The sequence below is a fragment of the Apiospora kogelbergensis genome (genome assembly GCF_038363985.1).
Source record: "Apiospora kogelbergensis strain CBS 113332 chromosome Unknown utg000008l_segment0_segment0, whole genome shotgun sequence".
In the NCBI taxonomy this organism is placed as follows: Eukaryota; Fungi; Ascomycota; class Sordariomycetes; order Amphisphaeriales; family Apiosporaceae; genus Apiospora; species Apiospora kogelbergensis.
In genome coordinates this window covers 1,731,337-1,743,288 of record NW_027117425.1, presented here as the reverse complement: position 1 = coordinate 1,743,288, position 11,952 = coordinate 1,731,337, and the positions used below count along the sequence as shown (strand labels likewise).

The following is an 11,952-nucleotide window of genomic DNA, read 5'->3' as shown; positions in this document are numbered from 1 at the left end:
CGAACTCGCTGTATTGTGTAGGAAAATACTGCCCGTCGAAAGGAATGTGGTTATTTTATCATGAGCTACTTGGTACAATTCCAGCAACGAAAATGGGAAATACTAAGGAAGGTACTCCAAATCAACATGTCGGATCGTGAAATGGCCATGCCTGCCCTGCTACTGAGCCATACTGGTATTCCCAACGCACCACACCGTCCTCTCCCAGACAAATTGACAAAGCGAATACAGGCTGTAGTGCCCCTCGCCTCCATTTAGTATCTTCCTTCCGAGTGTTACAGTATACGTTGCTTAAGAGCTGTTGTTGGGCTTCTTGTCCTCGACAAGCCCCTCCTCGACATAGGAAGGAGGGGTATCGACCTCCTCCTGGTGAGACATCAGACCGGCCTTCTCGTCACTAGCGGCAGTCTCGTTCTGGGCGGCCTTGTGAACAGAGTGGCCACGGCGCCGGTGGTGGCGGCGGGTGCCGGCAGGGCGGACAAAGGTGCGCCAGAGGCAAACAATGGCGGTACCGACCATCATGCCGAGGATGCTGGCGCTGACACCAGCAACAATACCGATGGCGATGGGCAACAGGATGTGGGAAGCGATGTTCTTCATGAGCTGGCTCCACTGGGCGCGGTGGTTGGGGGCGTCGTTCAAGTGGTGGGGGCCGGGGTGGCGGTGCATGCCCTCGAGCTTGCCCATAGCCTTAGGCTTACCGTGGCAGGACTTGAAAGCACGAAGACGGGCGAGTTGCTGCATGGCGGCGGCCTTCATGCGGCAGACCCAGCTGGTGCATGTCTCCGGCTTGCCCTTCTGGCCGCTCTCGGAAGCGGTCACTTCAATGTCACCGATCATCAGAGCACCCTCGGGTGTCTTGATAACCTTGACCTGGACGTTGGGGAGTCCGTCGATGAAGACATTGCCGACCTCAATGATTTGCAGGTCGAGCTGGTATAGTTCCAGGCTGTCCTCCTCGTTCTTGGCAACGGCGGCAGTACGAAGACCGAAGCCCAGCGGGAACTCGTTTTTGTGGTGCCTCATGTGGCCAGGTCGCATCATCTGGTGGTGTGGCATAGCGTCGTTCTGAAGCTTGGCGCTCAGAGTGCTAGCCATAGGGTCGGAGTTGGGGTACAGCTCGAAGCCGTTCAATAGTAAACGATCCGAGTTAGCGGCGTGATCCACGCTGAAGTCCAGCTCCAGATAACTTGGGACGTCGGCGGCAGCGAGCTTCGACTTAGCATGGTGACGACCCGGAGCCAAGGCGGAGCATCCGGCACATTCGAGCTTGAGAGTTCGCTTCTCCGAGATCTGGGGTACGCGCTCGGCGTTGATGGGGACGGGAAGAGTGGTGATGACTTCGCCGTCGGATGAATCGGACAAGGGAAGTAAGAAGGCGTTAGTCGAAGAGACCGCCAGGCCCGCGGCGGTAAGAAGAGATGACAACTGCATTTTGTCAGGTGTGTTGTACAGGTATGAAGAACAACTTCTTCGTCGTGGATGGGATGTGACAAAGTAGAGAAAGTGTAGGTTGGTAAACAGTTCTTGATTGAAAGTTGATGGGGAAAAGAAGGGACTGGGTTGAAGAGAGGTGGAGTTTGTTGTTTAGTCAGGTCATAGGATGGGTTGAATGGGCTGAAAGTCGATAAAGCTGACGACGTGTGACGGGGGGGCGTCTTTGTCTGAGACTCTGAGGTCACTTTCTTGGCCCCCCTAACCCCCTGAGGCCCGATCTGGCCGGCAGACTCCGCCTCAGATCTGGCAGCAGGTGTCAGCTGAGTCTCTGCAGGTGCCAGTCCAGCTCAGTCGTCGTCATCCAACGATCTGAGCCTCCTCCACTCCCCGTGCCACCAAGCGGGCTGCAGCTGAAGGAGCAGAAGAGGGAGGGGCCGGCGCGTTCCCATCGAACTTTATGTGGACCCGAGTGGGCTCCTGCATCATGCACCACAGAAGAGGCCGGCTGGTGGTTGGCACGAGATTCCCGTATCGTTTCCCATCTGGCCATGCTCTCGTGATGGCACTTTGTCCAATCAAATACCATCGCACCATCGTATTGACATCCATACAACGTACGAGGACTTACTTCTTTGCAGGGCGACCAACTGATCGCATTGAAATGCAGGTGAGACTGCCAAGAGATCGAGGGAGCTCAGTGGTAGTTTCAATATTTCTCAGCAGTTCGGTACATGACGACCGCCTGAAAGCAGGGATGTCGCCCATACAAAACGTAGGCGATTCCCTGCATCCCAGATTTGCTTGCCTACATACATGCGTTTTCAAAGTGCGACTCAACACGGAATGTATGGTTTTGCCGTTTGTTCGGTTGTCCATCGATTCCACCGCAGTGGAGATCGCTCCAAATACCTGCTGAAGCCGGCTTCCCGTGATGTGCTCGAACATGTAAGCTATTGACATTGAAGTGCTGCATCTCCAACCCACGACAAGTGCAAGATCCATAGTGCAGCCAAGGCTTGGTGTAGGCTGTCTGGGCGGGCTCCGTTCGAATATCCGAAGCAATTGTGCGGCCAATGTAAATATAACTTTGGGGCCGGCGCCTATTTTGAAGCTGTGAAAAGGGGGCGTTGCTTACCAGCCCCCAGGGTATGTTAGACCTGAGAAAACAAGCAAACGTACTAAGCTGACGATAGCGCAACTCCTTCCATATCGGCTTCCATAGTTAGTAGTCGCTCACACCCTCAAAAGCTGTCATTGTTGAATCCCACTTACCACAGTGCCTTAGCAACCTAGCAGCCAATTACAACATGTGCCACTGGCTGGGCTGACTTTGAAGGGCCTATTGATATGTTTGGGTTGCCTCTGTCCTGCTGGAACGTCTAGCATCAGGGTATAGGATACGTATCCCCCAATGGTGCTTCAGGAAGATACGACCAGCTCTATATAGAGTAAAAAAGGTATCATAGCCATCACTGCAGCAAGCATAGTAATACCTTTGGATGACTATGTTTATTAACACCATAGTGTTAGTATTACAATAAGATGCCAGCGTAATCATTGGTTGCTTCAAGTCACCTAAACGACAATGGCTTCTGGGGTGTCCAAAGATCCAGGTCCTGGTGCCTCTTTCTGGCCCCATCCTCGAAAAGGGGGCATGTTGTCATGAAGTAACCTTGGTGGACGTGGCAGGAGATTAATATAAGGACTCGTTGGATGACCCGAATTGACCGAAGGTCTTGCCACATGAAGCCTTGGTCTAGGAGGCAGGCTGGGTATTCGGGCAGATGGTCGAGAAGGCCCCATGGATTTGATATGTTATCGAGTAACCGAATCTACAATTTACAGATCTGGCACATTGTACCTGTCAACTCAGCATGTCAGCGTGAAGCGAAAAGCAGTACTCAACTTGCAATGGGAGGTGTGCACACAGAGGTGTCAAGTAAATCCTGATACAGAATGTGAGCATGGAAATGCAAACTCGGCTATCGTGCAATGTCCAACGACGAAGGTAGCTTCATACCACTTGCCGTTTCCAGTCATACGTGTGTATTCATAGGCGCCGTGGCCTTGATCTCTCGTCCCAGTCATATTGGTGTGCCCACGAGTCACTGTCCCTCCTGTCTTAGTATCAGTATCAGCAGCAGCAGCAGCGTAGAGGGTTTTCTCGGACGATATGTTCAAGACGTGAGATGATTAACTAAGACTCAATCCACCATTAATGCTAAAATGTAGACATACCAATATTGGGATATGTCATCTTCTACCGACACAAAAACTTGATGTTCGTGTTCGTGTTGTTGTGTTTTTGTCATGTCACGAAATAACAACCCAAAACATATTTAGTGGCTTATACATATCTTGGTACGTGTACTATATTGATCCAAGGTTTCTATATTCCATCACTGTCTAAGTATGTAGTTTGTGGGCACTCAACTGCAGTGAGGTGATCGACTGGTACTTATGTGCACATCTGAGTAGGCCAGACAACGAGCAACCCAATACACGGAGATATTAATAGAATACCCGAAGACGAGGCAAAAACCCGCCGTAATCTTCAAAGATAAGCAACATGTAGTCACCACTGGCAAGCCAAGAGGTAGACGTCAACTCCCTCTTCAGCCAACACTTATGGGTACAAGCTCCTGGCGGGCACCCACCTGGGGATCACTGCACTGCTCTGTTACCGCCTGCACATGACTGCTGTGGGCGCCGGCCACCAGATCAGAGACGATATCCAGGCCAGCAACGTCTCGGCCGTAGTAGGCGGGGTGCTCACAAGCGGCGGGAGACAGAGGATGTATGAGCCGTACAGGGAATGAGAAGGGGGATAAAACATTCGTACTTATTAGACAGCAATGACGGAAGATGTCAACGGAAGAACGACTCGTATATGTTGCAAGGTTCCAAATAGGAGCGTCGACGTACAACTTAGGATGTGCTACATTTTACGCTCGTTCTCTTGACTACGTGCTCCTCTTCATAAACATCGACCTGGTGTAATGGAATGAACTGCAAAGAATTGATATTAGTGCGAAAGTGGATGTTACAGGTGGAAATGGCATAGCTTCTAGAGCGTCCCTTACTGCTTTTCCACGGGCATTTGGACGATCCCTAGGAAGCCCCAACCTGGTAAACCCCAATGCTGGCCAGTGCAGCTGATTACGATTGGGCTAAGAAAGATTGCAGAAGAAGCTTTCTATATCTATGAAACAAGAGACCGAAATTATCGTTGCTAGTTGACCTCAGCTCACCGATGTACGTAGGTAGACTCAGGACGCGTCGACGGGCCCACACACTGATCAAAAAGCAGTGCAGTTTTGACGGCAACCCGCCTGACGATTCTATGACGGCGAGAACAGGGCATGGCAGGTAGCCAACGGTTCGGGACGGAAAAAGATTGGCTGAATTAGTATATCCCATGATGCGATATGTCTTTCACCGGTTTAACGGGATGGATAGAGATGTCTTAGTTCCCATGCGGCTAAAGAGAAGGAACGGCCCAAGATGCGGTCGCGCGCGTTGGTAGAAGGCATCTGGCATCTAAAGAATTGCCTGAAGCGGAAGGAGGGCTGGATGGAACCGGAGATCCCAGTTTCGAAGAGGTGATTGGCCGGGGTCGATAGGACTTGGCAGCTGGGAAATCCGGGCGCCCGATCTGAAACACTTCTGTCGCAAACTCGAGGCTCTGCCAGCTTTCGTCGCTCTCTGGCTCGTTATCGGTCCTGGGAGGTCATATGATTGGCACGCCATACGATCCAATTATCCCAGCGTATTGCGCCAAGTGCCAAGGGCCCGGGCCGACCTGCGAAAAGCACGCAAACAGCCTGAGCGGTCTGTCTGTGCTGAGTGATTCCAGACTAATAGCAAAAACTTGGATGGAAAAACTTAACAAGTCCTCACTCGGCATTGTGACTAGTGCCAGAGTGCATATACATAACCCCTATGTGTGTACATCACCAAGCCGTCAATGCCGCTAGGTTACATAGCCGCAGCCACCACCGGGGCAAGCTTTGGGCGCAACTTACCCAACGTGCCATCGCTTACTACCTAGTTATTACTGTTGAGACAATGCGCCGTGACACAGGCCGGATAGTCGAGATTAGGATGTCCATGTCGTCCGATGTCTGGGGCATTTGCGTTGCGTTTGCTTGGACTCTGGAGTGACTTAGTGACAAGCCTCGCATGCCTTGGGAGCCTCATGGCGGATAGCCTTTGTTCATTTGCAAGTGTAGTCCCGGCTTTCATTTCATTCCGTGGGCCTGCGTATAACGAACATAGGCGTTCATGCTATAGATAGCAAACTCTAGACTCGATAAAAGCAAAGGCCAAAACGCGAAGGCCAAAAAGCAAATCAGGGTCGGTTGGGATGTAAGACAGCGGGATGGAAAGCTGTCAGAAACAACCAAGGTTTAGCTAGCAATGCGACTGGTGGGGGGAAGGGTGGCCGGCCGTTTGGCTTGTTGGCCCGACCGACCGCGTGGAACGGGATCATTAACAAACCAGCAGAAACAAATGATGCTCATTTGCATTAATCATGGTCGCTGGTTTCTTCCAGGCGAAGTGTAAACTGTGGATGCGCAAACGACGGATGAGCTGGCTTTTCCATCGACTTGGATGCCACAGGCAGGATTACAGTATGGTTCTCAAGAGATGGTAATAAGGGAACCAACAGTGTGTAGCTGCGGCGGTGGAGTCCTGGTTCCTCCTCCGATTTTGCCTTACTATATATGTATGGGAGAGGTGAGTGAGCCCGTTTGATTAGATATGGCGCCGTTGGTTGATGTTGATTGATTGCACCGGCCGGACACCTGGGGTTCGGGCTACGGCGTTGCTTCTATTGGACATTGATGTATCTGTGAATTCGAGTCTTAGTCTTCAGGTGGGCGTTGACGTTTAGGCGTGTCCACTTGGCCGCTTGGTTCCGGGTAGTTCATGGGGGATAGCCATGGAGTGAGCCATGCTGAGTGAGCTGAGCTGAGGATATTCGGAGATCGCCCACCCTGTCGAGGAAAATAAGCTACAAAAGCGATCAAGACAAGACAAGACCGGGGTCCAAGGGCAAAAAAAAAAACAAGGGGCCAGTTATCTGCAGGTGATGACGCTAGTGTTTCCAATTGGGGGGTTATCTGTCTGTGATTCGTCGTTGCAGAATGGACCCTGCAAAAGACGACAAGGGTCCCTGACTTTGTTTTAGCAGCTGCAGGCTTAGTCCCAGGAACAGGACAGAAATAAGCAGAGGGAGAAGGGGAGGCAGGGAGGAGAGGGAGGGAGAAGAGGCAGCTAGCAGTACCTGACCGGAGTTCTAGCGGGTTTGGCTGGAGGGAGAGCGCAATTGCGAAATAGCCAGCCAAGGGCATTTCTGACAGAACAAAGTAAGTGCCAATGACGGCTGGAATAGACGAAAATGGCTGCTGTTTGCGCAACAGCCCGTCTACTCTAAATTTGGATTTGGAGAGGGGGCCATACACACCTTCACCCAGGCCAGGACTTAGTCAGTTCGTAATTTAGCAAAAGGACCAACCCGTCTATTTGGTGAGGACTAAGTAAACAAGAAGGGCTTCTATGTATAGCTGCTTTCCTGTTTTTTTCTGTGTGTCTATCTCTCTAATACATTTAATTACTGACTAGCCCGGAAATTTGATCGAGTATGCAAAAGCAGGCCGCTGGAGCACTGGTCCCCCATGTGATATCCGTTACACAAGCGATGGAACGTCGACGCCCGTCTATTTCCATTTACTGTGCCTCTATTTCCATTCAGCAGTGCCCTCCTCCCCCGTTCGCCCTCCCGCCGTAGTCGGTCGCTCGTCTTCTCTCCTTCTCGATCTTTTCTGCCTCGTCACGTCAGCCACGGGCAAAAGTTCCGATATACTTTCCTCTTCCGTCAGACCAGACAGGAAGCAGCTAGCTAGTTGGCTGGCCATCGCCCACCTAAGATCGTTGACACCGGTCAACTCAAACCTTCCTTTCTCTTTTCACTTGTCCAGGCGCAAGTTGCCTTTTCACCCAAGCGCAGCCTGTTCACGTCGGCTGATTTCTTGCTTCCTCGTCGCTCTTTTGGATCTCTGTCCGGCTCAGCTATCTCTGCCTCTGCCTGTCTGATTTCCTCCTGGCCCGACAGCTGTGTGCGTTTGTCTTGACGGCATTCCCCAGCGTTTTCTCTCGTTCAAACCCGACCCAGAACGCATCATCTTCTGCGAACCCCTTCGTCTGTCTGTATACTCGCGCCTGCGTCTATAGTACGCCTGACAACGATACAAAGTGCCAACAACAGCGACAAACAACAGCGGACCCGAACCCACCGGCAAAGAGAAGAGTATTTGCGTGCTTTCTGCTTGATTGACTCTTGATCGCCGCCCAAGTCTACCCGCATAGGCTTCTGAATCTCGCTCTGCTTCGCTTCCACCACCCGACCCTGTTCTTCCCGCAAACCTGAAACACGGCGAGCTTCCAAGGTTGCACTACCACCACTCTCCCACCACCACGCACCTAGGCACCTCAGGAACAGCCTCATTGTGCCTGTTGTCTTCTCGGAATTCCCTCACGTCGAGATTCTCGTTGGGGATTATTCGGGTTCATCCAATCTGACTCCCACGACTCGACTCGTCTTTTCGTATCCCACGTGGTCCCTACTCTCTTCTTCCGATATACGATATACGTTGCGTTGCATCGTCCAGTACGTTGCACCCGGCCAACAGCTACCAAGTGTAGCTCCCTCTCATCGCGAAACTTCAAGTGTACGTGACCTTCTCTATTCGTCTCTCATTCGCTGCTCGGGTGTTTAAGTGCCCCCCTGTCTGTTTGGTACTTGGGTGTTGTCCACTATCAACTGGTACCACACCTAGCCTACCATTCTCATACCGGCCCATCATTCTCCCCTTGGTAGCCCCAAAAATGGCACCATGACTAGACAGGGGATGCGTGACCACCGTCCGTCCGCCACCTCTGGACTCTGGACTCTGGCCTCCCGTCTGGTCTCTCTCTGCCCGTCCTTGGTGTCGTCTGCCTCTCCGTCGATACTCTTGTTCCAAAATACCGCCACATGCAGCCGGGCCTGCTTCATTCACTCATTTGCTCTACTTCGCTTCGATCAATTGAGGACTAATTTTTTGTACTATAGTCTTTTGCCTTTTTGCTCAGGATATGCAGTAATTATACTCTCCTGACGCTCTATCTTTTCATTATACAATTGCCGCATTGTTTCAGGCCGGCTTTACATGAGAACGAACTATCGTGTTCCTTTCGCCCACGCACACAGCATTCGTAAGAATCGCCTTCACTCCTTTCACCGTCGCCAGTCTGGACACCAGCCCTCCGAGTACCTCGTACCACAACATTGTACAGCCGGAACAGCGTTTTCGTTTCTCAAAACTATTCGACCTCATCAGCTGTGTATATACGGCGCTTTACCTTGGATTCCGCTTTGTGTATCGGTCCTGGATATTTTCGTATGCTGTTGATCAACGAGGCCAACAGTTGCTTGAGGTTTTGGGATAACCGAGGAGGAAACGCCACAACGGGTTGCCGGGTGGGTTTTTTTTGGAATAAATGAGTCGAGCGCAATATGCGGACGAGATGGACGGACCATCTGGGATTGCAGGTTCGGTGAGGAGGGCTCGTGAAAGGGCTGAAGCAGGACTACCCCCAGATTTTCCGAATTCGTCCTTACCGTTACCGCGTCGGGCGCCACAACCACCTGGAAATGGGATTGGTGGATTGACGATATCGAGGCCACAGCCCGTGGCGCCGCAATGGCCGCTCGCTGGGCCCATTCCGTCTCCCACAAGCTCTGAAGGGTCAGACCGATATAGACCTCCTCCGGGCAGGTCACCACAGGCACCGCAACGTCCACCCAGGCCAAGTCGCGTACCCTCGATTCTCGATGCTTCCCGGATCCAGGAGCACACGCCTGTTTTCCAGTACACGCCACAGAACCAGCGGGTGTCGGAGCTCTCCGTGCCAGAGACGCCGGCAACGGGAGGCTCTTCGCGGCCGTCAACTTTGTCTTCAGTCGGTTCGATACCAGATTTCCCGTTACCCACGAGTGCGCCAAGTGCGCCGAACGGGCTAAATATACCACCGCCGCCTCCGCCTCCTGCGCCGCGACGGAGTGTCAATCTGGGGCCACCGCCATCCTCGAGACGCGGTGCCTCGTCCTTTTACTCTACAGCGTCGTATGTGTCGCCTATCCCAGAAGAAAGTCCCAGAGCGCGGTCACACACATCTTACGCGTCGAGCGCTGCGATACCGGAAAGTTTTGGGACCATTTCACCTGGCCTTAGCCCCGATGGAGCCTACTTCGACGATGCGATAGCGGAGGAATCGGTTTACAGCGACGATGATGCGGATGAGCGTGGCCTAGTACGAAGCGCGAGTATAGGAAGAAAAGGAAAGCCCTCGTTGGTTACAACCAGGAGCGCCGAAAGTAGGGATGCAATGCCAATAGTATTACCGCTCCCGTCACGACCAAAACCGAAACCCTTTCAGGCTCAAGATCCATTCGAAGAAGGCACTGGATATGTCGAAGCATCCTCGAGCTCAGGTGCTCCTTCGGGAGCCCCATCAACGACGGCGGCGACAGCAGGAACTGGGGCTACAACCCAATCCATGTTGGAGGCTACCAGTGGTGCAGATGCGTCAGGACTCCGGAATCTTCCTGTGTCGCCGAGACCCGATAGATTTTCTGCAATAAGGCGGCCTCCTCGCCTTGACATGAACGCGGTACGAGATGCTGAGGCTAGGGGAAGCTTAACGAGTTTACCTGATCTCATCCGAAGAGCCACGCGTTTGGCGTCAATGATCGAGAAGGGCCGGAGACCAGCAAGTCAATTCAACGCGCTCGACTTTCCGCCGGATATATATCCTAGGGATTACAACAATGCTAGGGATATGGAGAGGGAATACTCAATGTGTATGTTGTATTACTGCCCGTTTGCGACATAAGCTAACATTCCACTAGATGACAACGAGAAGCATCAATCCGGTCTCTCGGATATGCTAGCAGCATTCCCGCCTCCAGCCCAAGCGAAGAGCCAGCAGCAACCGACCCGATTTAGCGGGACATCCTGGCCGTTGCCATTGGGCCGGGTGTCATTCCGCGGTCAACCTCAAGCAGCAGCGGCGGCAGCAGCAGTCCCTAAAGATGCCTATAGAGCGAGAGATGCGGAATCTCCTGTGACACCAGGACAGGAAAAGCCGGGTCGACGCTGTTGCGGCTTGCCGATGTGGGGATTTATCCTCCTTCTCTTCATTCTGGTCATCATAATAGCAGCCGCCATTATTGTGCCACTGGAGTTTTTCGTCATTCGGAAGCAAAACACTCGAGGTGCTCAGCCGGCGATGGAGACGTGCATGAACCAACTGACTTGCGAAAATGGCGGCACCAACGTCATCAACCAAGGAGTCTGCGCATGCATCTGCTCCAATGGCTTCACCGGGTCCACCTGTACCGTGCCAGGTTCGGATGGTTGTGTCACGACGATGTTGAGCCCCGACGACCCTGCCCTTCGAAACGTTACACTTGGACAAGCAATCCCACGCCTTATACAAGGAGCAAATGCCAATTTCTCCATCCCTTTATCGGCCACAGCGATTCTGGCCAAGTTCAACTCTGCGAGTCTCTCTTGCAACGCCGAGAACGCATTGGTTACTTTCGGTGGCTCTGCCACTCGAGTCAAAGGTGCTTTAGATCAGGTCACCGATGCTGGCGTGGATCCCTCATTACAGCGAATCGGCGCGGCTGCCGCGTCCGGGTTTCCCATTGTCATCTCGGTTTCTCCTGGCGTCGACGTGACTGTCACGTTGAACAACCCGGCCAAGCCCAGCATAACTACAATTACCAATCCGACCAGCTTACCAACCGATGCTTCGACGGTGTTCGCCACGACGCTCACAGTCCCGGATTCCGCACCTCCGAGTGCTCCGTTGACTACGGCACCTCCGCAAACAACATCGACTGCCACTACTACATCGGCGCCCCCGCAACGACCTCAACAGTTCCCCGATTCGTTGTTACTGAGCAAGTCCTTGACTTTGCCCGTGTGGCTGTTCTGTTTGTGATTCAGAGCCAAAATCTGAACAACGCTGTAATGGCGCAGATGGCACTGCAGAAGTTCTTCTCGGATGCGTCTCCCAGTGGCTCAAGCCCAGGGGCAACACCAACCAAGGCTGAGAACCTGAACATAGGAGGAAAGAACACCATCGACTTGGTCCACCTCACGGTCAAACTCGACTCTTGAAAATCGGTGAACGCGCTCTCACCCACTACCGGCATGTCCATCAGCATTACATCTCTACGCCAGATGATCATTCTTCAAATCCACCCCTACTCCACGAAGCCATGTAACGCTTCATCATGGCATCATGTGCCACATGTACATTAACGACCACCCATGGGCAAAGTACCATCTTTCCCTTCTATTTCTTCCCTTTTCATCCCAGCGATATCTTTTGACGGCAACGGCAGTGGCGCGGCCCGGAGAGGACTCGCTCCACTCGGGTTGCCGGCCAAGCCCTTGC

The 11,952-nt window shown here is 52.7% G+C and overlaps 2 protein-coding genes across 2 annotated transcripts; one reads left to right on the top strand and one right to left on the bottom strand.

Annotated features, from left to right (window-relative positions):
• Positions 1-291: 291 nt before the first annotated feature.
• Positions 292-1,434, bottom strand: PG998_012517 (uncharacterized protein; the record flags this gene model as incomplete). Its single annotated transcript, XM_066879333.1, has 1 exon — positions 292-1,434. The coding sequence occupies one exon, from the start codon at positions 1,432-1,434 to the stop codon at positions 292-294; it is 1,143 nt and encodes a 380-aa protein (XP_066725717.1).
• A 7,548-nt stretch (positions 1,435-8,982) lies between these two features.
• Positions 8,983-11,672, top strand: PG998_012516 (uncharacterized protein; the record flags this gene model as incomplete). The annotated part of the gene is made up of 3 exons (XM_066879332.1): positions 8,983-10,345; positions 10,394-11,309; positions 11,330-11,672. The coding sequence occupies 3 exons, from the start codon at positions 8,983-8,985 to the stop codon at positions 11,670-11,672; spliced, it is 2,622 nt and encodes an 873-aa protein (XP_066725716.1).
• Between the last annotated feature and the right edge of the window lie 280 nt (positions 11,673-11,952).